We start from the raw sequence: 25950 nt of genomic DNA, 5'->3' as shown, positions 1-25950 counted from the left end.
CCCACAACACCAGAAGGTAATCAAGATCATGAACTGGAGCTTTAATACAGAGAGAGAACAGCCACATGACTGCAGTGAGGCTACGGCAAGGCTGTCAAGGGAAGAAAAGGACTCAGAATTGTATTGAGCTGTTCTTCAATCCTAATCCAGAGGGATACAGGTGGATGAGGAAAGCAGAGGGAAAGTGGATTTTTAGTGAGTCTTTCTATGCAGAAGAAGGCATGACAGACTACAAAAACCATAAAACTCTCCAGCATGTGTTAGGAATGCATATGGTACACTATACCAATCCCATGATTCTTTTTTTTTTTTTTTTTTTTTTTTTTTCCAATTCTGCCAAAGCTTGGGGTATTAACCTCTAAAAGGTCACAGTACATGCAAAGCTTTCCATTCAACTTGGAAGATAATTCACTAAATTAACGATTTATAGAACCCTGTGAAGGTTTCTGAAAATTATTCCATACTTCTCCAATGGGGTATTTACAAACAATATGCTTTACTATGTCAATATACAGCTGTGGGAAGGAAATTAAAGGAAAAAAATTAAAGTCTAAAACTGAATCTTAGAAGGCAATGTAAAGAAATGAATAGATCATTTTGATTTGGGGAGAAAAGTCACCAATAACCAAAGCCACACCTGGTAAAATCAATGTTATCCACCCAAATGATTCCAGATAATCAAAAACAACTTCTTACGGTTTTTGTTTTGCTTTGAATGGAAACTGATACAGATTCTGAACAGAATCTGATGAGGGAGAAAACGTACTAGCTACCTGAAAGCTTGATCATAGGAAAAGCATTCTGCAGTCCTTAAACTATAAATCCCTTTCTATTGGTGTAACCAAGTACATCCCTGATAGAGAAGCTAAAGAAGAGCCAGGTTTTCATCCTCCCTCCCACTTTTCCTCCAAAAATCTCACTGCTATTCTCTGATACCAACCTCTGACTGAAAAACTTCTGACCTTCACCCTGCCCTCTCATCCCCAGCGCTCTACTTCAAAAACAGTAGAAGTGCCACTCTGGTTTTCCAGTGGCACTGGAACCTCCTTCCAGTGTGGAGGTTCCTCAAAAATTTTTAAATAGATCTACCCTATGACCCAGCAATAGCACTGCTAGGAATTTACCCAAGGGATACAGGAGTGCTGATGCAGAGGGGCACTTGTACCCCAATGTTTATAGCAGCACTTTCAACAATAGCCAAATGATGGAAAGAGCCTAAATGTCCATCAACTGATGAATGGATAGAGAAGTTGTGGTTTACATACACAATGGAATACTACTTGGCAATGAGAAAGAATGAAATCTGGCCTTTTGTAGCAACGCGGATGGAACTAGAGAGTGTTATGCTAAGTGAAATAAGTCATACAGAGAAAGACAGATACCATATGTTTTCACTCTTATGTGGATTCTGAGAAACTTAACAGAAGACCATGGGGGAGGGGAAGGGGAGAAAAAAAAAGAGAGGGAGGGAGCCAAACCATAAGAGACTCTTAAAAACCGAGAATAAACTGAGGGTTGATGGGGGGTGGGAGGGCAGGGAGGGTGGGTGATGGGCATTGAGGAGGGCACCTCTTGGGATGAGCACTGGGTGTTATATGGAAACCAATTTGACAATAACTTTCATTAAAAAAAATAATGTTAGATCCCTAAAAAAAAAAAAAAAGAAACAAAGAAACAAAGAAAAACAGTAAAAGTTAGTCTTGGATGTTCAAAAACTGTTTAGCCTTCCCATTAAACATAAACCACCAAGAATGTGAGGCCGATCAAAACATCAACAACCCAGGAGGTAGCTCTAAATTCCAGGTGAACAGTAGGGATAAAATCTATCTACAATGGAGACAGAGGAGAAACCAGTATTTTCAATGCAAGGGTCAAACATCAAAAGGTTTCTTCCTTCCACCTTTGTGGTTCCACAAACCCATACGCAACCCTCAATTCCAGAGCTCCTCTAAGACTACCACCAGTCTTAAGTACTCCAAAGTCCAGTGCAACTGCATCGAGTACTTACTTGTCTGGGAAAATGTTCTGAGCAGGCACTTGATCCTTTTTCTTGGTGGCTTCAGTCAGAGGGAAAACGGTCTTTATTTTAGAGAGAGGAATCTGACATTTAGCTGTCACCTCAGCAGGGGGATCCAGCATATTCAAAATATGCTGCTGAATTGGGGGCAGAGGCTCTTGGGGATGTAAAGCTCTGTGCGCCAGACACTGTGGAAAAGGCAGAAGGGTTTTAAAACACAGATGCAGACACCATACACAATTTCTTTATACTTTTCTGGTCAGAGATCCTCGATCTTTGGTTTGGGAGGGCTACAGGATTCCTACCACATGTAAAAGAGAACAAAGAGGGTGGCCTCGGAACCACCTTGGTTTGCAGGACACCAGCAGTGTCTACAACCGGATCTCAGCCGAGCGGCACCATGAGCGGGAGGCCTCCTAGAACAGAGGCTCATCTTATAAACAGAGGCTGCTGCTTCCACCACCTGGACAATATGTGGGGTTCTCTAAAACACATTAATTCCAAGGGCCTCGAATCCTTTTACCTCCCTTCAGAAGACTGCTTTCCCCCTTGCATAATCTTAGAAAATGACGTGTGGTAGATGAAACAGGGCTAAAAAAGAGCCACTATGCTCGGTGAGTCCCAGGAAGAAATCTGCGAAAGAGACGAGAATGCTGGTCTGTCCCAAACCTCCCCAGAGTGCTCAGTTTGGGCTCCTCTCCACCGGTCTACCCACTTCTGTCCATCTCCTCTCCCAGAACTCTCGTCCGGGGACCATGCCCCCTCGAGTGGGCCACCAGTCACCTTCTAACTGGTCTCCCAAAATCTACTTTCAGTATTCTGTGCAGCCAATGCCCTTACTGTGACCCTAAGAAGTCACGCACACCACGGCTCCTGCACGCCTCCCTCGTCTGCCACCTTCCTCCTTGCTCGTCACAACCCAGCTACACTGGGCCCTGCCTGTTTCCCTCAGGTGCCAGGCTCATGCTAGCCTTTGGGTCCTGAGTTTATCGCTCTCTCTGCCTCACCGGCCTTCCCCTAGATCTCAACAGAGTTGAGCCTTTTTTTAATCCTTCTGTTCTTTGCCCAACTATGATCTCCTCAGAGAGGCCTACCTGGACACTGTGAAGGAACCCCTCCACGCCCAGCCTGCCACCCAGCTATTTTCTATCATTACCCCTGTTTTTACAGTTTTCATAGCATTTGTCAGTATCTAAAATGATCAATTTTGTAGTTTACTTACTATTTAACCTTCCCTCTTAAAAGAAGAGATCTTGTTTGTCTTGTTTAGTGCTGAATTCCAGGTACTAAAAGCCGTGCCTGGCACACAATAAGCACCTAATAGGTATTGACCGAAGGACTAAAGTACTCCTTCCCGGGACTCCACCTGTTAACACAAGTGTCGGGAAGTAGCACCAAGGGCGGGGCCAGGGTCCAGGCCAGGTTCTGTGCGGCGCACATGAGTGGAAATCCAGACAGCAAGCCTCCTCCGTTCGGTCACCCGTACCGCTTTCAGTCTGCTCAGCCTGCCTGTAGCGGTGCTGGTGTCTGCCCAGAAAAGTGAATACTCCGAAAAGGAGTACAGGAAGGTGAGCAAAATGCAACTATCACACACCTCTCCTTTCCTTTTGCTAGAGAATCATCCCAAAGTTAGGCTTACTATTCCCACCTTTAAATGATTTGCACACTGGGGGGCGCCTGGGTGGCACAGTTGGTTAAGCGTCCGACTTCAGCCAGGTCACGATCTCGCAGTCCGTGAGTTCGAGCCCCGCGTCGGGCTCTGGGCTGATGGCTCAGAGCCTGGAGCCTCTTTCCGATTCTGTGTCTCCCTCTCTCTCTGCCCCTCCCCCGTTCATGCTCTGTCTCTCTCTGTCCCAAAAATAAACGTTGAAAAAAAAAATTTTAAACGATTTGCACACTGGTAATTTTAAAGAAAAAAATCCAGGGAGCTGAAAAGTTCTTACAATTCAAAACACTGTTTCATATCACAAGGTACAGGATTTATAGCACCTCATGAACTGTTTTCCTCCCCTGTAGGAAACGTTAGGCTGGAAGTCTCCATTCTAAAAAGACCAAACAAACAAAAACAAAAAGCTGAAACTTAGATAGTAAATATCACCTGAGTTGACGGCTTCTAGAACTCTGATGTGCTGCTCTGTCATCTCATCTCAACACAGTGACCACACTCGTCCTTCTCCACAGTATATTAATCCGTCTCAGAGTCTGTTTTCCTCTTTCCTAATCACTCCACTTTCCCCTGAGCACCAGCAACATTAGCTCATTTAATGTGAAGCAAAAGGGGAAACTGAAGTGACTCCAAACCCTGTGAATCTACCCCCAACCTTCTTGTGCACAGTTCTTAATTCACAGTGCTCTCCCTCAGGTCATTAAATTATCTGCAAAGCTTAGAAAGCCCTCAGGACGTAAGCTGTAACCCAACACGCAACACAGCAGACGACCTTTCACTTAACTCTAAGACTCGCTGATACTCACTCAACATCTCTGAGACAACAACTAGAACAAATGGACAAATATCCTACACAACCTCCCCACAGAAAAACACTCCAGTAGGAACTCTAGACAGTTCTTTCAAACAGTGTCATCACCCGCAAGTCGGTAATAATCTACAGGAGATGTGCTAAAGCATCAACCACTCCTACTTTTTCAAAGGTCGTACTTTAGATAAAACTAAGTGGGATACTTATCAAATTCATTCACCCAAACAAATCTCAATTCATTAAAAAAACTGAGGTAATGAGAAAGTAATGCAATACTTTTTAATAGCAGAGAAGCTGACATTACACTCTTAAACCTATTAATTTGTCTTTTAAGCAACTGTTATTCCTTGATGTGATTTTTGTAATTTGAAAAAGACTAGAAAAAAACCCTGCAGGCCACATGATTAGCTCATAAGTTATGAGCATGTTGATGTTATGAGCATGTTGATTTTAACAACCCTGCATCAATGGTTTAAAAGCCAGTTGTAACTCTACACAAAAAGTGTATCTTTCAGCATTTCTTTTTTAAAAAAATGCTTATTTATTTATTTTGAGAGAGAGAGACAGAGAGAGCATGTACAAGCAGGAGAGGGGCAGAAAGAGAGGGAGAGAGACTGAAAATGCCAAGCAGGTTCCATGCTGTCAGCACAGAGGTAGAACCTGACACGGGGCTCGAGCTCACAAACTGTGAGATCATGACCGGAGCTAAAATCAAGGTCAGATGCTCAACTGACTTGAGCTACCTAGGCACCCCTTCAGCATTTCTTTGTAAAATTAGAATTAAATTAACCTCATCAACAAACTGATGGGTAACCTCTCCTTCCTTCTGCCCCCTACTCCCAGCTGAGTCACTCTCAGCTATGAATGTTTCATTTATAAAGGAGGTTAAGGAAGTCTTCCTGGGTCCCCCATCCTACTTAGCTTCCTGTATCCTCTCTCCTTCCCTCCATCAGTAGAGCTTTCTCCTGCTCCCACCCCACTATTCCACCGCCACTAGGCCCTCAATGTCAGCAGAGACCTCATGCAGACACTAAAGGCCCTTCGCCATGCTCGCTCACCATCACTCACCAGTGAGCAGCATGAAACTTGCTTTTTCTTTCTGGACACACGGATCACTCCCTGTGCCTTCCAAGGCACCAGCTTCTCCTAGTTCTTTCTACCTCTCTCTTTTTTTTTTTTTTTTTTTGGAGAAGGGGAGAATAAGAACGGTTCATTTTTCTTTTAACAACCCTTCTTCTTCTGGCTGTTCCTAATTATTCACTTACACGTTGGTGTGCAGGACTTTGTTTTCTTTTCTTCTCACGCAACGCTTTCCCTAGGTGATCTTGTTCACTTCTATTACCCAAGTGGGGAGGACTCCCAAATCCATATACTTAGTCCTGACTTCTCTCCTGGGACTCTGCATCCCTATTTCCAACTTCCCACTGGGTGTGTGTACTGGGATAGCCAACCAACAGCTCAAATTTAACACCTGCAAAAACACATGAACTACCTTTTCAGTCTGTTCATTCTATATTCCCCATCACAATTAACAGTGATGCCGTCCCTCAGGCACCCAAGCTAGGACCCTGTTATCTTTAATTCCTATTCCTCAACTACACCCAGCCCCTCCAGTCCTGTCTCCTCTGCCTTTACATTTTCCCTCTCCGCTTTCCCCGTCACTGCTTGAACTCAGGCCTTCATGGGGGCCACTGCAGGTTTCCCAACTGGTCTCTGCTGCACCTCCATGTCACCACCAGAGAGCTATTTTCTAAAAATCTGTCACCCACCTGCAGACAAAATCCTGTGGTGATGTGCCACTGCCTACAGGGCAACATGCAAGCGACTGGCTCTTCACGACTGCCTGCTATTGAGCTGCCCTGCCCTCTTTTCCATCGTGTCCCCATACAGCCTCTTCTCCAGCCAAATGGAACGATCTGGAGACTCCCAAATCCAGCACCCTTCTTCCTGTTTCCGTGCTTCTGCACATGCTACTTCTTTTGCCTGGTGTGTCCTCTTCACATTTCCTCAGTGAAGCCTTCCTTAAGTCACCCACGTGCAAGAATCTCTCTTTTCCCCATATGGTTTTGTGCCCACCACTGTTGTACCTATTGGTTTTATGTCTCTACTCCTCTGGGCGGGGGGGGGGGGGGAGTGCTTTAAGCAGTGAGCTTATTGTATCTTTAGCTCACGGCACAATGTTAGTACTTAATAAATACATGTTAAAAAAAAAAGTAAATTCAATTTATAAACGCCATAGCAATAGTATTTCTTTATACAGACAAAACATATTAGAAACTCTCCCCCACAAAAGAAAGCAAGGTTGGTAAACTGTGAAAATCAAAGCTGCCAGTGTTTGCAGCTTTGAAAGGTAACAATACCTGTGCTTATGGCTTGTTATCTGTTCATCAACCCAATAAACATTTACTGAAGACAGATGGAATACACCCTAGATAAATCTGCCAAGTATTAGAAGTTTCTATTTCCCACCACGGTGATCAAATGTTTTTGCAAGCTTTCCACACCAACTGGTCTGCTCCTCCCTTCCCTGCAAATGACAAAGGGCTTCGGGTCTTGAAGTCCACTTGTCAAAAACACGAAAGAAGTTTACACAAGTAACATGTACTTGACTGAGTCAGCGCTTTACATGTTAAGCTTTATACTCTCTCATTTTTTTTTTTTTTAAACCAGGGGAAAGTGCTAACACAGTCCCCCACTACCACAAGTTATGCAGTTGAGTTTCCCACATTTGGGGAAATCACAGGGGTCAGCACATCCAAAGTGTAATAGATAAACCTCACCCTGGGAAAACCACCTTCGCGATCAGGTATCTCTCCTGCCAGGTAAGTTTTTAAGTTTTATATTCTAAGTTTGAAGAAAAGATTTGTTTTCACTACTTAAGGAATCACAAGCATTAAAAAAACAGGCAGTTCCTTTTGAGTAGAAGATCCCTCAAAATTACATAAGGCCCCGATATGCACTTGAGTCAGTCACTTTGAGAAAGGAGTCAAAAGGGACAAGGAGTTGTCTCTCCCTCACCTCCCCACATGTCTACCTGCCCCTGCCCCTGCAAGAGCAGGTCCTCCACTCCTCAGTGAGGAAGACCTCGCCTCAAAAAGCTGCTTGTGATGTTTGTCAGCTCTGTGGGGTTCAGAGAGGGCTCTGTCCTACTGCCAGCAACTTCATCCGGGACTGGAAAATTCCTTCAGTCCATCCACTCCCTATCTCAGCACAAGTCAGTCTTCCTATCAGCCTTCCCAGCTGCCCTTAATCCAGTCACCACCTCTCAATTACTTTGGTCCAAGATGCAGAAATACCTATTTTACGTTTTTTTGTGTTTTAGTCACTCTTTAATAATTTAACACTAACCCTCTTTATGCGACCTCTATGCTACCTTTAATTATGAAATTTTTGATAAATGTGGTACTGGAACACTTCTCTAATGTTATTATAAGGTCACAAAAAACTCTCCTACTATTTGCATATAAAAAACAAAGAAAAGTCTCATTCACATAAAATAGAGGAGAAAAGCCTAGAAAAGGCATGAAGAAGAATCTGCTCTTTATGAAAAAACTAGCCTTAAAAAAAAAACCCAACAAGACTATAGATGCTGGAGAGGATGTGGAGAAACGGGAACCCTCTTGCACTGTTGGTGGGAATGCAGCCACTGGTGCAGCCACTCTGGAAAGCAGTGTGGAGGTTCCTCAGAAAATTAAAAATAGACCTACCCTATGACCCAGCAATAGCACTGCTAGGAATTTACCCAAGGGATACAGGAGCACTGATGCATAGGGCCACTTGTACCCCAATGTTTATAGCAGCACTCTCAACAATAGCCAAATTATGGAAAGAGCCTAAATGTCCATCAACTGATGAATGGATAAAGAAATTGTGGTTTAGGGGCGCCTGGGTGGCGCAGTCGGTTAAGCGTCCGACTTCAGCCAGGTCATGATCTCGCGGTCCGTGAGTTCAAGCCCCGCGTCAGGCTCTGGGCTGATGGCTCAGAGCCTGGAGCCTCTTTCCGATTCTGTGTCTCCCTCTCTCTCTGCCCCTCCCCCGTTCATGCTCTCTCTCTGTCCCAAAAATAAATAAACGTTGAAAAAAAAAATTAAAAAAAATAAAAAAAAAAAAAGAAATTGTGGTTTATATACACAATGGAGTACTACATGGCAATGAGAAAGAACGAAATATGGCCCTTTGTAGCAACGTGGATGGAACTGGAGAGTGTGATGCTAAGTGAAATAAGCCATACAGAGAAAGACAGATACCATATGTTTTCAGTCTTATGTGGATCCTGAGAAACTTAACAGAAACCCATGGAGGAGGGGAAGGAAAAAAAAAAAAAAAAGAGGTTAGAGTGGGAGAGAGCCAAAGCATAAGAGACTCTTAAAAACTGAGAACAAACTGAGGGTTGATGGGGGGTGGGAGGGAGGGGAGGGTGGGTGATGGGTATTGAGGAGGGCACCTTTTGGGATGAGCACTGGGTGTTGTATGGAAACCAATTTGACAATAAATTTCATATATTGGAAAAAAAAAAAAACCAACAAACTAGCCTTCCTACAGAAAAAAGAATTTTTCAAGTATCTTAACTTTACTTCTTTCTCTCCAACAGCTCAAAGTATTTTTATGTTTTTCAGTAGAAGAGGAAGGTATTACTCTTTCATTAAATAAAGCAACTGAGGCCCTCAGAAGACAAAAATGCTTGTGGCCAATTACACTCTTTTCACCCACTCATTTAAAAAATTTTTCACTCATTAAAAAAAAAAAAAAAAAAAAAAAAAAAAAAGACTGGTTCATCTTCCCTCTCTTACCTGATACAACCTCTGATGTTGAGGGTTTGGGATTTTGGTGGTTGGAAACAAGTCTTCAATGGTGTCTTCCTTTTCATCTTTCTTTACCAAGCTCATGGAGTCAATCAAAGCATCAACAGCACTCAACTGAGCCTCTAAAACAAGGATAAACAGAGCAGTGCCAAGGAAAAATGATTACGTCCACTGTTCTACACTAAAACAAAATGCTTTCCATTCACAGATACAGAAATACTGGCAAGTTACACAGTCCAGGCCTGGCCAAAATAGTCTCTAGTCATGCAAGTCATTTAACTAAACTGAGTCTTGGTTTTCTCTTTTGTAAAAAGAGCTATTTAGAGTAGCTGGTCTCTTAGGTCCTATCTAGCTATACCATTTGGTCAACTTTCACAGTGTAATACCATATCGAAAGCAAAAGTTTGTTCCAAAGGAAGCACCACAGCCATACAAAACCCATCTTCCATACAGTGACTCAAAATATTCAGTATTCAATGAGTTAGTATGTTCAAAAAATTAGTAATTATCTGAAGGAGAAAAACATGGAAAAGAAAATACCTTTGGTGAGAAGGCATAAGCTTTACCAGGATTTCCTAGAACTTGTATCAGACTGACTTGATAGCAAGACAGAAAAACCCAAAGGGAAGACACTGGCAGACCAGAGGCAGTAGACTCCTTCTCAATCTCTACAAGTCAGAATGAGCTCTCTCCTCTCCCAAACCATATGGCCTGTATGCACACCTGTGCACACGTCTTACCCCACTCTATCCAAACTGTAAGACCCTTGAGAGCAGAAACATGACAACTTCTTCATTACCTCCCTCCCAATACCTAACAGAAAGCAACTGCTCTTAAATAAAAATCTACCGACTCAACAAAAATGGCACAGTCCAGAGCAACGCGGATGAAAGGCAACACTCTCCAAAACGCTTCTACCTAAACTACCGTGTGTAACTTCCATTCTGCTGATTCACACAGCAGCTCAGCTGTTAAAAGCTGAAGTGCTATTTTTGGACCATTCACAGCCAGTCGGCAAAAGGTGGAAGAGAATAAGCAGCTCCTAAAAAGCCTACTAGGCTTCTATTCTTCACCTTCTCAAGTATCCCTTTTACTACAAAAAGAAAGAGCTTATAGATATTTATCACGATACATTTCTATCCCAGTTTCAGACTTTCCAGGGGGAGCTTTCAGACCTTACCACCTGGCACCACCTTAAGCTGACACAGCCATCACGACCTTAAGCTGACTACTGCAGGGTCCACCTGGCAATAGGGAGGAGGTTGCACCTGTGTGTGGGAACGTTCAGTGGCTGTTACTTGCTACTTCAAGCTACTATCAAGACCTCTACATAATTGGAATTGCATACTTCTACATAAACATCTTCTTGGGACACGTGCCAAACAGGTTTAATGATCCATTTTGCAATGGAGAAAATGCAAATAATAATACACAAACACAAAGGAAATAAAGCAAGGCAGAAAGATACTGAATATTTTAGATCCTGAGTAAATGGTTTATATGTCTATATGATAATTTTTCAACAAAGCTCTCTTTTTTAAATGTCTATGCATTTAACATTTGAAATTATCAAGATGTAGAGAACTGATACTGTAAATACAGTGCGGGCTTCTATACATTTAAGTCCATGCCTGGCTCTGCCATGATGCACAGGGACTCATTTCTAGAAGGTAAAGACACAGTGCTAGGCCCCCTTTGGTTCATGGCTTTTCTACTGCACACAGATCCTAACAGATCTAACCAAAAAAACAGAAAGAACCCACTTCTGAGACTCATCTCACAACCCCCTAATCCCACAATGACACACAGATTTAAACTTTCAAACTAAAACATCTACTCATTTTTTTTGTGTTCTTTTTGGTATATTCATCACATTTGGCCCACTATGATATCTTACGCAACTGCCTGAAACTGTGAGCTCTCTCAAAGACAGTATCTGTGAGCATCATTCTGTGTGGCACCCTGACATTTGTAGCCAGGTGCTTAATAAAGTCCTTTTCTCATCAAGCCCAAAGTTAACTCCTAGAAACAAGGAACAAGGAGACTGGAACTGTTACCGTAAACTACAAAGAAAAGGCAAAGAGAAAAGTTAATCTCCAGCACTGTTACTTTTCAGTTCAAAGACAGTTACATCGTATTTCATGTGGGACACTGAAGTCACAGCTTTGACACTATACATCAGTTCACTTCAGCAGAGGGCAAACTGGTTCACAACCAGAGAATGTACATCCATTTCCCACAAGTTGCTCCCTAGATACAAACTCTAAGTCAGAAATGGGAAACCAGACAGTGTTTGGAGAGTCCAGGGCAAACCTACCCCTACTTTCATCATGCCCCACTTTCATCATCACTGTGTACGAGCGTGACTGGAATCCAAGCAATTCCACTCTGTGAAATTCCCTGGTCCCAACCATGACTGCAGACAGGTGATTTCCCAAGAACAGTCTGTGTTTAGAGGCAATTAATGAGCAAATGGAAATAAACTCACCTGTGGGAGTGTATTTCTTACTATTTTTCAAGGATGAAAACATATATTGTCGCAAGTCTTCCATAAAAGGCAGCTGCACGTACATTAAACACTAATGAGAAAGAAAGGAAGTAAAAGCAGAAACAACCAAATTAATGGAAAAAATATAAAGCTGGTCTCAAACACCATGAAGGTGGCACAACTGAAGTATTTCAAAAGTCAGACAACTCAAGTCTGGTACATGGTAAGTAAAGTGTTTTGATTTGTTATCAGTTGTACACAACTGTAAGTTAACAGCACAAAGAATATCGAACATAAGAGAAATACTTAAAAGAAAGACGACCAAAGAGTATCTGCAAAATGCATGACCAATACAACAAATCAGAAGGGTGTGGTGTCTAGAAGGTTGAGCGTGAACTCATGACTTTTGCCTTCTCTTTTCCAGTTTCTCTTTTCTACCACAGAAAAGTTCTCTGAGAAACAGTATGTGGTAAAGAATCTGGGCTTATATTTTGAATAGAAGAACCCTAAATAAATGGAATTTTTCTCTTCCAATTTTTAAAAAAAATTTTTTTTTTCAACGTTTATTTATTTTTGGGACAGAGAGAGACAGAGCATGAACGGGGGAGGGGCAGAGAGAGAGGGAGACACAGAATCAGAAAGAGGCTCCAGGCTCTGAGCCATCAGCCCAGAGCCTGACGCGGGGCTCGAACTCACGGACCGCGAGATCGTGACCTGGCTGAAGTCGGATGCTTAACCGACTGCACCACCCAGGCGCCCCTTCCAATTTTTATTTAAATTCTAGTTGGTTAACATACAGGGCAATACTGGTTTTGGGAGTAGAATTCAGCAATCCATCACTTATCATACAACAACCACATCACAACAAATGCCCTCCTTAGTACAGACCCTCCCTTCCCCACCTCCCTCTGTCAAGCCTGTTTGTTCTCTAAGAGTCTGAACTGAGTTTTTCAAGGATCACAACAAAATCATATCCTCGACCTTTATTCATAGTCTTCATTTGTAAAAATGAGGGTACTCTCTCTCCCCATTAGGTTCTGAAAAATCAAGAAGGGTAAGAACCGAGACGTCACTGGATTGGGCAAGCAGAAGGTTTATTGTTAACTTTCATCGATTTGATTTAATCATAAGTTTCTTACCTACTTTTACAATTTATGTTTTTTTCACTGCAACTGAAGGTGTGGTTCACACACCAACAGCATCAGCATTACTTGGGAATTTGTGAGAAACGCACAGTCTCAAGCACCTCCCCAGACCTACACTATCAGATCACCAAGTAATTCCCATGCACAGTAATAGCTGAGAAGCACTGTTTGGAATAAAGGAACTGAGGGAAAATAATTAACTTGAAAGACCTGTGGGTTGTACCTCATAGGCATCCTTGATATAAGGAAAAGCCATGCCAACTTGAGGATTAGTTCTTCCGGCATAAGCATATCGAACCACGGCCACCATGTCTAATTCATCCAAAGCATGAATCAGGGAGGAAAGTGCCACTGCTGCTGCCTAGGGAGAAAGACACTGCGTTAACCAAGCCAACGTGTGTGTACTTTCCCAGCGGAACTCAATCCAGCTGACCCTTGAACATGTGGGCAGGAATGCACAAGTCCACTTATACGCTGACTTTTTTTTAATGTTTATTTTTGAGACAGAGAGAGAGAGAGAGACATAGCACAAGCAGGGGAGGGGCAGAGAGAGAGGGAGACACAGAATCGGAAGCAGGCTCCAGGCTCTGAGCTATTGGCACAGAGCTCTACGTGGGGTCTGAACCCACGAACTGTGAGATCATGACCTGAGATGAAGTCGAACGTTCAACCGACTGAGCCACCCAGGCGTCCCTGCACAGATTTTTATAGCATAGTACTGTAAATGCATTTTCTTTTCCTTATGATTTTCCTAATAACATTTTCTTTTCCCTAGCTCACTTCACTATAACACACCATATAATACACATAGCATATAAAATACATATTAACTGCTGTTATTGGTAAGACTTTCGGTAGACAGTAGGCTATTAGTAGTTAAGTTTTCAGGGAGTCAAAAGTTACACTGGATTTTTGACTGCATGGGGTACCAGCACCCTAACTCTCCACTCCTCTCCAGTGTCCAAAGTTCAACTGTACTTGGAAGATTGCTATCCACTTAAGAAAAAGAAATTCCTGGGGCATCTGGGTGGCTCAGTAGGTTGAGCGTCCAACTTTGGCTCAGGTCATGATCTTGCGGTTTGTAACTTTGAGCCCCGCGTCGGGCTCTGTACTAAAGCTCAGAGCCTAGAGCCTGGAGCCTGCTTTGGATTCTGTGTCTCCTTCTCTCTCTCTCTGCCCCTCCCCCATTCATGTTCCATCTCTCTCTGTCTCAAAAAAATAAACATAAAAAAAAAAAAAGAGGGGTGCCTGGATGGCTCAGTCAGTTAAGCATCTGACTTCAGCTCAGGTCATGATCTCGAGGTTTGTGAGTTCGAGCGCCACGTCAGGCTCTGGGCTGATGGCTCAGAGCCTGGAGCCTGCTTGGGATTCTGTCTCTCCCTCTCTCTCTGCCCCTCCCCCGCTCATGCTCTGTCTGTCTCTCTCTGTCAAAGATAAATACCCATTAAAAACAATTAAAAAAAAAAAAAAAGAAAGAAAGTCCTTTTGTCTTTATACATTGTTTCCACCATGCTTACAACCTATATTATTAGCTGGCAGACAGCACACCTTTATTAGCAATGTTACTAAAAATGAAATTATTTGTTGGCAGTTACAGATTATCCAATTCAGCAAACTTCTGAGCTCTAACGCTGTAACGTTTTTATTTAGAATTTGAGTTTTGATTAAGTTTTGCGCTTATAAAAATTTACTCTGGGACCCTATAGCTGATAACTAGATCAAACATATAGAATGAACAGAAAACATACAGAGTATTTTTAGTGTTTCTAAAGCCTGAGTAGGAATTACTATTATTATAATTTGGAACTGATAATATGATAGAAAACATTAACCTCTTTTTTCTGCATCTTCTTCATGCCAGAAATTAAAAAGGTTCTGTTCACTCTTCTCAGTTGTTACCAGAATGAACATATTTAAAATAGTGGTCCTAGAACACCATTTGTGCCTGGCTCACATTGCTTTTGAGTCTCTTCAAGATATATTGATCATGTATTGATTTATCCTTAATTTTTTTTCATAGTTTGGTCAGATAAATTCAGATGTATATAATGGAATACCTTTTCTTGACTGAACTACGCTACGATGTCCACAGGAATATGCAGTAAAGAAAAATAAAGAACTATACTAGGTCTAAAAAAAAAAAGACTGTTATCCACTTTATTACTATTTCAGATTTTTTAATTTAATTTTTTTCAAGAGAGAGGAAGAGAGTGGGGAAAGGGGGAAAGGAAGAGGGAGGGGGAGGGTAGACAGGGAGGGAGGGGGAGGGGGAGGGAAAGGGAGGGAGCGGGGGAGAGAGAGAGAGAGAGAGAAAGAGAGAGAGCGTGAGCCAGTTTCAAGCAGGCTCAAGCAGGCTCCATGCCCAGCACAACCCTGGGATCATGACCTGAGACGAAATCAAGAGTCCGACGCTTAACCTGACTGAGCCACCCAGGTGCCCCCAGATTTTTTTAAGCGCCCCTGTACCCACTTCAAGGCCACACTGTACACATCTGATTTGGTCAGACATATTGTAACCTCTTCTGAAACTTCACTTCATTATGTGGATCCTCTCTTATTGTATCTTGTCTTCATCTTCCTTCTTCTCTGAATTCATACCCTTATCCTCCAAATAAACTCCCCTCTCAGCCTTCCTAAACAAAATATTTCTTTTTCTCCCCCTCTCTCCATAAATTACTATCTAGATCGTTCCCTTCACCTCTAAATGTCATGAAATAATAGTCTTGGTGTTTTTGCTGCTTACAACACAATTATTCTTCCATCTAATCCAGCTACTGACCTCACCTTCCTTACTGAAATTATTCTCCAAAGTCACCCATGACCTTCTAATTGTCAATCCTTTGTTCCCATTCTTTTTGACCTTTCAGGAGCACTTAACCATCCCCTTTTCTCTGTACTTTCTCCTTCTTTGGCTTCAGAAACAATACTCTTCTCTGTGGGTCATCCCTCCCCTAACTCTTCAGTTCTTCCACTAATCGTGAAATTCTTCTGTTCTTGGCTTTTCTCTCCTTCTCTCACTCTGAAACTCTACTGGGGGATTATTTTATCCAGCCCCATGAGTTGATGAATCAGAATCTGTATATTCAGCTTTAAAACTGAATCCAGACTTTAAAATCCAGGATTCTATTGCCTACGAGCCGGTAGATAGCTCCTACGGTTAGACCACAGGTATTGCAAACTGTTCATGACCAACAATGAACTACTATCTTTCCCCCATTCTCCTCCAGTGCTCCCTACTTCACGAGCTCCATCTCCCAATCAACCAAACGAGAAGCCTCAAAGTTTTTAGTAATACCACCTGACTCATCTCTCACCTTCACATGTTCAGCAAACTCAGCCAATTCTACTTCTGCACTGTCTCTCAAATCTATCTTCTTTTTCATCGCTGCCTCTCCAGTTCAGAGCTGATCATGTCAGTCCCTTCCCTAAGAATCTCCAAAGGTCCCACTCCTCTAGCCTCGGGGGTCTGTCCATTACTCCTGGACTAGCCTTGCACTTTCCATCCTCTGTGGCTTTCTGCTCTTATAGTTTCCTCCTAGCTAGAATGTCCTCTCCACATCTGTCTCCTGAGCTCCTAATCGATTTTCACGGCCCAGTAACGTGACACCCTCTCCATTTTAGATTTGCTTCACTCTCCCTCTCCATAACTCCCAAACACATTGTCTGTACTTTTCTCAATGTTACAGTTAACCTTTATCAAAGTTAGCTATGTAGATTTTCATTTCCTCCACTAAAAACCTGTAACCTCAATACTTTTTCATCAAAATCCTCTATAGGTTTCGCGACAGATTCATTACCTTTTTAGTTCAATTCAAGGAGTATTTACTTAGTGCCTACTCTTTGCTACACAATGTCTTAGGTCCTGTAAAAAAATAAGGATGAGTCCCTGATCTCACTGAGCTAATACATTCTTTACTAACAGGAAGTGACATACGTACCAAATACAGAACTTGTATAGTCTAATAAGTCCCAATAGACCGATAAACACAATGGGAGTCTGAGGAAGAGATTACTTCTAATTTATTTGCAAATTTCTATCTGGGTGTCTTTGACAGAACCAACTGGGATATTGAAGGAAGGATGGGGTCAGGGATGACTGTGACATTGTAAACACAATGCTACACCTGTGGGAAACTCAACGAAAGCTCCATTTCCTTCTCTTCCTCCTCCCTTTCTCCTCCACACACAGTACAAATCACGTACAAGTGTAGATTCTCCATACACAAAAATAATTATATGTTCATGACCAGAGAAAACATATTTTTAAAAGGAATTATTCACGGAATCATAGACTATTTGAGTTGGAAAACAACAGCATTCATCTAGTTTAACAACCCACATGCTGACAAAACTCCCTCCCCAAAATATGGCTGGTGGAAATAAAGACTCTGCTGGGAAACATTCAGGAATGGAGATCCAACCATCTCACAAGAAACCAATCCACTTGGAGGTAGTAATCCTTGTTGACAAAGTAATTCTTCATTTTGAACAAAACCACCACTTGTTGGCAGGAAACCTAGTTTATTTTCCATTCCACATAACAACCCTCTAATGCATGGAAGAAGGCTCTCATGTCTGTCATCCCTCCTACTTCCCTACCCACCTATGGAAGTTTTTTCCATACAACCTTTTATTGGAAGTCATCATGACATAATTGTATGTCCCTTCCTCCTCTGCTTATCTCAGAAGCTCCAATTAGTTAATACTCTTCTTTGACTAGGACATCAAGAACTTACACCACAGAGTGGCCCTTTGCCATTAGAAGAGGATTTTTTTTTTCCTTTCAGTGACTCAAAGTAACCCAAGGATACGGGGTCTGTGTGAGGTTGGACTGGAATTATACATGACACAAGGCTGCCCTCAGCTAGCAAGTCAAGATAATCACGTAGGCCGTACCACAAAGCTGTTGTCAATAGTCTTCACTGCATACTGGCAATCACATGAAGTGATCAGAATTTTGTCTGTGTGAAGGGATGCTCAGTTGGAGTTAAAATTCAGAAGTTAAAAATGCTGTTAAGCTATGACAACAATATATACTAGACACACATAATTCCCAAGAGGATCTGATTCAGGAAAACCCCATAAACTTGGATTCTCAAGTAAACCAGAACTGACATATGCCTACTGTGCTCTAACGACAAACCCATTCAGTGCTGATGGGAAGGCAAGCAATTCTCCTAACTGAACTGTTCTGAGAATGGCATGCCTACTCACTAGGTCAACAGCCAGGTAACCCTCAGAAGCGAGGAGGACGCAGAAAAGGGCCCAAGAGGCTAGAGCAAGTACTTACACCACTGCCCTCCCCATACCCCAAACAAGCCTTCTACATCCAGATGACTAACATCAAATGCAAATACTTCTGGAACTCCAATACCTGTTTAAGTAGCCTTAAATGGACACTAGACTGCAATATTCCAGTCAAGGTCACACCTCCAAATGACACGTTCCAACCTGGAGGCTGAGTAGAAACCATTTACAGAGAGGGCAGAGGTGACAGTAGGATGCAAGAGTCATGAGTTGCTAGCCAGGCACAGACCAGCTTGAAAACAGAATCTCTTGGAGAGGTGGGAAAAGAGCACAGAGAAAGAGCAAAGGGTGCACAGATGAATTTCTCAGAGAGGGAGGTGGTCCAGTGAATCAGGAAAGCTCAGCTCCAGAATGCTAAAGCCAGCGCTAAATGTCCAGTGTATATGACAATGAAAATGGCAACCTGACCCCAAGCCTCCTGAACATCTGACCATGAGACTCCCACACCTAAATGCATTTGTTCAAATGTTTTTGTTCTTAATACTCATCTGGTCTCCAACTAAAGGACTATGTTCTCAGGCCTTGTGCTCATGCTATGACAAATTCATTTATCACGTCTCCATTTTCAGAGTTAAAGGTCAGTGAACTTTCCCACTGCTGTTGCAAGAATTAACGTCATTTTAAACCACAAATAGCCCCACACAACTCACTTAAAATGACAATTCAATTCTGTGGCACTACCTCAAAGGCTTACTGTCAACTTACCTCATCATCTTTTGCTGCAAAGACCTTTAGGACTTGATTTCCCACAAAATATCTTCTGTGGACCTACAAGAATTAAGTAAGGAAAACAACTGGTTTTGATCCAAAGTAAGTAACACGTATAGCCATAATGCCACAGTTATTAAGAAATTCTATTCTAAGTGCTCTTAGTAAAAAACATTCACAGGGGCTAGAACAAACTTATTGCTTGAGGTCCAATTCAACACAATAAATATTGGAATTCTAAGCATATGTCAAACACTGTTCTGAGCACTGTGAACACAGTACTGATCAGGATGTAGTCTTGTCTGAAGGAGCTCAGACAAATGTGAAATTAACTGCAATGCAGTGCTATGCTCCAGCACTACACAAGCACAAGAATACAGTATTATAACTCAGGGCCACAAAGGCACATGAACGGAGCATCTAACTTGGTCATGAAGGGTCAGAGCAGGCTTCTGCAAATGGTGACACTGAGGTCAGGACTTAAAGGATGCGCAGGAACTCAGAGAAAAATCTAGCACAAGCATCTTGGGCAGGGATACTAGTGTGAATAAGTCTGGAATGACATAAAAATGTAACACATTTGAGGAACTGCCTCTGTAGGGCAGTGCCCCGGTGCACTTTCACCTCAAGGAGAGAGGTGAAAGATTACATTAGCAAGATTAGGAAAGATCAAAGAAGTATCTTATTTGCAGAGTTAAGTGGTTTAGACTTCATCCCAAGAACAATGATGAGGCACCTGATAAACTGCAAAGAGACCAGAGTGAAGAACTAGAGAGGCAGGAGCTGCACTGGGAAGGGAAACTAGTGAAACCAAAAATAAGTACTGCATGTCCTTTTGTCCCCCTTTAAGTTCAATTACTTCTCTGGCAGAGTATCAGATGGGTCAAAGCAGCTGTACCAATACCTGATTAGGAAACAAATACTGAAGAGTGCCTACTATCATAACCAACCACTTGTATCTACTGACCAAGATCAGTTTCTCTCTCCTCTATGTAATCTCGAGCCTGGAGCTTATCTGTAAGAACGTGCCCTGTGCCATACAAGGCAGTGCTTCTCAAATGTTCTTCTGCCCTCCTACCTCTGAAGCCAGGAACCTGAACACTTTTACAATAACAGCAGCTCGAGAAGATGGAGTCTCAAAGGTGTGAGGGTTTTGCCCACAGAATTCAAACACCCTCCATCTCCGCTTCTAGTCTCCATTTGAAAACCATTATTTAAAGAAATAAAGGAATAATCCTATCTTAAAACTAAAAAGTTTGCTACGTTCATATAGATTTGCCCTCCTATTAGAATCTGTAATAGGGGCGCCTGGGTGGCTTAGTTGGTTAAGCATCCAACTCTCGTTTTTGGCTCAGTTCATGATCTCATGGTTCATGAGTTCAAGCCCCATGTAGGGCTCTGTGCTGACAACACGGAGCCTGCTTAGGAGTCTCTCCTTCTGTCCCTCTCTGCCCCTTCCCTGCTTGCTCACTCTCTTTCTCTCAAAGTAAATAAATAAACTTAAAAAAAAAATGTGTAATGCTTCTTGATTAAAGAACAGTTAATGATACTTTTCCTAAGGCACTTAAATGACTTCTCAAAGGACAACCAGACATGTGGGGGAAGTTCTCATTAAATTCTTACCCATTAAAGGGGCGCCTGGGTGGCTCAGTCGGTTGAGCGAACGACTTCGGCTCAGATCACGATCTCGCGGTCCGTGAGTTCGGGCCCCGCGTCGGGCTCTGTGCTGACAGCTCAGAGCCTGGAGCCTGTTTCAGATTCTGTGTCTCCCTCTCTCTGACCCTCCCCCGTTCATGCTCTGTCTCTCTCTGTCTCAAAAATAAATAAACGTTAAAAAAATATATATTTTTTTTAAATAAAAAAAAATTCTTACCCATTATATAGATACCCAGAACACTGACAATGTGGGGGAAGATAAACTGAAAATTTAAGAGAACAGTAATTTGCAGGGCACCTGGGTGGCTCAGTCAGTTAAGTACCCAACTCTTGATTTTGGCTCAGGTCATGATCTCCAGGTTGTGAGATTGAGCCCTGCATCAGGCTCTGCACTGATAGCAAGGAGCCTGCTTGGGATTCTCTCTCTCTCTCCCTCACTCTCTGCCTCTCCCCTACTCTCTCAAAATAAATAAATAAACTTTAAAAAAAAAAGAGAGAAGAGTTAATTTGCAACTTCACAATTGCAAAGAAAAAAAAAGAACATCAAAAAATGCCAAGGCCAAAAACCTATTTTATATAATTAAAATGTTCAATTCAATCCAGAAACATTAGTTTCCCTTATGTTAAGGGAATATGGAAAAATACGTGATCTTATTAAAAATAATTATTAGTCAGTTAAAAGGTACATACTTAGTTGCTATGGAAAACACCTTGTTCTTTTTTTTTTTTAATGTTTTAATGTTTATTATTTATTTTTGAGAGACAGACACAGAGCATGAACAAGGGAGAGGCAGAGAGAGAGGGAGACACAGAATCTGAAGCAGGCTCCGAGCTGTCAGCACAGAGCCCGATGTGGGGCTTGAACTCACGAACTGCGAGATCATGACCTTAGCTGAAGTCAGATGCTTAACCAACTGAGCTACTCAGGTGCCCCAAAACATCTTGCTCTTAAGAGGGTGTGTATGCATTTGTTAAGATAATAGATGAAAGCAGGGATGAAAAATATTCAAAAAATCAGCTTGTCCATCTGGTGGTGGTCAGATTACGACTGACTAATGACATAGGCTCTGAAGTCAGAGAGACCTCATTCAAAACCAGTTTCTACCACCTTCCAGCTGTGACCTTGGGCCAATTACATACTCAATTTTCAAATGTATAAAATATATTATCCTGACACCTATCTAGGAGGGTTGTACTAAGTATTAAATGGGAATTTACACAAAATACATAGTATATTGAATGCAATATTATAACCACTCAAATAAATGGTGGCTATTATGATTATCTTCAATGTACCATTTGAGATTGTACTTAAGATAGAAATAATTTAGGGCTTAAAAACAACACAAGTTTGATTTAGAGGACATGCCATGACTTAAAATTTTAAGGTAGTAAGTAAGTCTTTTAAAATGGAAAAATGTACTTTTTGTTTAGCCCACTCTTTTTCGCTTTGTCATTTAAATATGCCTCCCAGTCCCACCCTGGCCCAGGTGACTTCAATTTCTTGGGTCATGAATATCGGGCTGGTGTTCTGGATAGGTCTTTTCTAGCTACCTAGAATCAGGCAGACCCACTTCCCAACAAGCCAGTTTTTACACACAGATCTGAAGGAAGGTTCCATTTCATGGAAAGACTTCGAGGCACTGCCATTAACAACCATAAATTTTAAGCTTGTAGAGCCCCCAAAGTGAATGCTTTTATTTTTAAGAAATGCATATTTAGTGTAATTTGTTAGAGAATTGTTCGTTAGAAACTCTCAACTTCCAAAAGGTATTTATTTTCACCATGAAAATCTTATCAACTTTCAGTAAGTACTCCCAATTTTCAACTTATGAAGTTTAAAAACGTATCCAACAGTTCGGGTATATCATGAAAAACATCTCCCCACCTCGCTGAATTATTCTAACACTCAGGGACTCAGAGTACTCAGAGACTCTATCCCAGGGCAACATGAAAAAGCTCAAATCCAGTACACTGGGTAATATTTATTTCCATTACAATTCTCACTTGAGTTTTTTGGTTTTTTTTGTTGTTTTTTTTTTAATTTTTAATGTTTATTTTTGAGAGACAGAGACATGGCACGAGTGGGGGAGGGGCAGAGAGAGAGAGAGAGGGAGATACAGAATCTGAAGCAGGTTCCAGGCTCTGAGCTGTCTGCACAGAGCCCGACGCGGGGCTCGAACTCACGAGCTGTGAGATATGACCTGAGCCGAAGTCGGACGCTCAGCCGACTGAGCCACCCAGGCGCCCCTCACTTGAGTTTTTCTAGAACCAACAAGCATCGTTTTATCCCCACAGTGCCTAAAAGGCACACTGTAAGACACACTTCTTCATTTTCTCTGGTTGCCGACCTTAAGAACATTTAAGCTAAGAAATCCAGGAACCTTTAAAAACCCTTTCTAGGACAGTATATGCTATCCCATGGCCCTCAGTGGATTACTGCATTTCCCCCTGTGTGTTCTGAGTATCTCTGCACCGTGGTCTAAAGAATATATGACTGAAGGACGGATTTCAGACCCTACACCTCTTTGCTGGATGTTGACAAGGGCGACTGGCATAAAGCAATGATACGTTAAGAGGCCCGGGGTCATCCAAAACCCGAGTAGACCTTCACTGCTCTAAAATACTCTATTATAAGTCAGTTTAGAGAAAGCAACACAATAGCAAAGAACTATGATGATTCTCTAAAGCTACTGTGAGCTATGATCCACAGCAAAGCTAAGAAGTGACTTTTAATGGAACCTACTCTGATTGATCCCAAGATTTCTCAACTTTTCTACATCTTGGTTCCTCTACTCAAAAATTGAAGATAGTTAACACTAATCCCCAGACTACATTGCAAAAACCTAAAAGTGAAATGAATACACATTGTAAATAAAAGGACCAACCAAAAGCAAACCATCTCAAACAATAGTAAGAAAAACGATCATCTACTTTGTTTACAGTGAGTAGGATAAGTACTATACCTGAGAAGATCTACAAAATCCCAAAACAGAGAAGCACTTCCCCTCTGATTTATATTTCATTTGTTCTTCATCCACTTTAGAGAAAGGAACTATATCACTTCCATAGCGGAACCCTGGAGAACAAGAGAAGAGCATCTGTTAAGCATATGGGGCCTCATTTTCTACAAGCTGAAATTAGCCTGACGCACACATTAGCAATACAAGCATGCTCCAGATCAAGCCTCCCTATACTGTTCCCAGGAATCAAATCACAGCCCCTTGTGACCAGTGGGGGAAAGCAGCAGCAGATACACAAACACCATATATGATACAGAGACGATTAAAATCTAATTACATTCTTTAAGCACCATCTTCTGCAATCTAGTTACCTTAATGATTATCCAGCCCAGAAGAATGTAGCAAATGTAATGTACTAGTTATCCTCCAAAGATAAACTATGGTTGACTAAAGTACAAGTATGATTTGTAAACATAATAACAAGAACACATTTATTCGGAAACCTAGAGACCTGAAGAGAAAAATGCCCAAAGGAAATTTTCAGAATAAAATGTTCTCAAAAATGCATGCTGGAGGGGCGCCTGGGTGGCGCAGTCGGTTAAGCATCGGACTTCAGCCAGGTCACGATCTCGCGGTCCGTGAGTTCGAGCCCCGCGTCGGGCTCTGGGCTGATGGCTCAGAGCCTGGAGCCTGTTTCCGATTCTGTGTCTCCCTCTCTCTCTGCCCCTCCCTCGTTAATGCTCTGTCTCTCTCTGTCCCAAAAATAAATAAACGTTGAAAAAAAAAAAATGCATGCTGGAGACATACAAATACCTAATAGAAGAAGCCAAAATTCTTCTATTTAGGAACATTCAATTGATAAGTTGGCTATTTCTCTGTATTTAAATTTACTTCATTTCTGGGATTATATTATTTTTTTCTTTTTAATTACTTTAGTTATTCATACAAATATAGGCTCTCAGTTTCTTAAAAATAACTCCTATGCTGTTCCAGGGCCTCTGTTCTAGGGAAGGTCATGCCCTTTCAACATATAGTCTCCTATGTTTGGGAGACAGAAGGATCATCAAAATGAAAGGATTCTGGCCTTGGGTAAATGGAAAGAAAAGCACATGTATCTTTACTCCAAGAAACAAATTTGTGTGTTTGGGGTAGATTCTATGATCCTGTGTTTATCTGTTCCTGTCAATCTGCTGATGCCATGCATTTAATGAAAAAGAAACACACTTGTGTTTTCATATATGTCTTTAAAAAAGCTGGTGATGAAAACAAAAATCCCAACAAAAAATTATCAAGGGAATGTATGGCACATGATTAAGAGTGGTGTCTAAGCCAAATGTTTTTCATAACCCTTTTCTGTCATCAGACATCTTCTTACTTGAATTTTTTAACTTGAAAAGTCTAATTAAAACTGCCTTGTATTTTCTGGTTCATTTACTGAAAGAGCAAATCAGTATATAAATTTTGTACATGGTAAGACATATAGAATAGACTGCATCATGTAACCATGTTCCTTTGCACGCATACGTATGCTAGTACCTCTGTCTACACATTAGGGGTCGAAAGGGGAGGGCAAGAAAAGGAAGTACTTGGTAACCACACAAAGGTACGAGACAAAAGCTTCACTGCGCTCTCTGCACTCAAACAATGCTTAACCCTTCCCTCTCCATTGCTCTGCCAATACATTTCCTTTTTGCCTAAACAGAGCTGGTGTTTTTGCTGCATCCAAAAGAACCGGTGCTTGTCTCTGTCATATTAATCTTCCTAACACACAGCCTCAGTGACACTCTGTGCCTCAAAACTATAAATGGCCCCAGGTTGATTTCAAAATGAAGCATCAACTAGTCCGCCTGTCATTCAAAAAGCCCTTCCTAATTCAGAAGAGTACATAGAAACAGACTCTGAAGTAGGACAGTCCTGGGTTCAGATTCTGCTAGTGGCTAGCTGCATGACTTTGAATACGTTAATGAATGTCTTTCAGCCTCAATTCTTTCATCTGTAAAATGGCATTAACAAGAGCGGGATGCCCGCTTCATTAAGCTGTTGTGGTGATTAAAAGAGAAAATTCAGTGCTCGCTTCGGCAGCACATATACTAAAAGAGAAAATTCAGGCTATTAGCTACCACTGCCAAGTACTAAACTGTGTATGCCCAACACATCAACCCTATTACTTGATATCACTGAGAAGCCCTCCACTTAACCATGCTTCCTTTTCAGTCATTATATGAGGATCATAAGATTAGCAAGTGAGGGGGCCATGATTCTAACTCGGGTCTGACTCCAAAACTCGAGTTCTTAACCACACTACAAAACTGAATTAGTAGGGACTGCAGGATCCTATAATTACATTTTCTACCCATAAGTAACCAGAAGAATCACAATCTCCATCA

At 41.8% G+C, this 25950-nt stretch overlaps 1 protein-coding gene and 1 non-coding gene across 3 annotated transcripts in view; both read right to left on the bottom strand.

Moving 5' to 3' along the window:
* XRCC5 (X-ray repair cross complementing 5) overlaps positions 1-25950 on the bottom strand; it is a 93127-nt gene that overhangs the window by 48453 nt on the left and 18724 nt on the right. For both annotated transcript variants that reach the window (XM_043577756.1, XM_043577757.1), the window contains exons 9-14: positions 23567-23679; positions 18942-19004; positions 13153-13290; positions 11785-11875; positions 9285-9418; positions 2009-2205 (exon numbers count right to left, since the gene is read on the bottom strand). In XM_043577756.1, coding sequence (XP_043433691.1) covers positions 2009-2205; positions 9285-9418; positions 11785-11875; positions 13153-13290; positions 18942-19004; positions 23567-23679 — 736 coding nt within the window. The remainder of the gene's footprint in view (positions 1-2008; positions 2206-9284; positions 9419-11784; positions 11876-13152; positions 13291-18941; positions 19005-23566; positions 23680-25950) is intronic.
* LOC122482398 lies at positions 7162-7324 on the bottom strand. Its single transcript, XR_006297179.1, has one exon. It is a non-coding gene; the product is annotated as a U1 spliceosomal RNA (small nuclear RNA).

This window comes from Prionailurus bengalensis, chromosome C1, assembly GCF_016509475.1.
Source record: "Prionailurus bengalensis isolate Pbe53 chromosome C1, Fcat_Pben_1.1_paternal_pri, whole genome shotgun sequence".
Classification (NCBI taxonomy): domain Eukaryota; kingdom Metazoa; phylum Chordata; class Mammalia; order Carnivora; family Felidae; genus Prionailurus; species Prionailurus bengalensis.
Note: the sequence above shows the minus strand (reverse complement) of the source record. Positions and strands in the feature narration are given on the sequence as shown.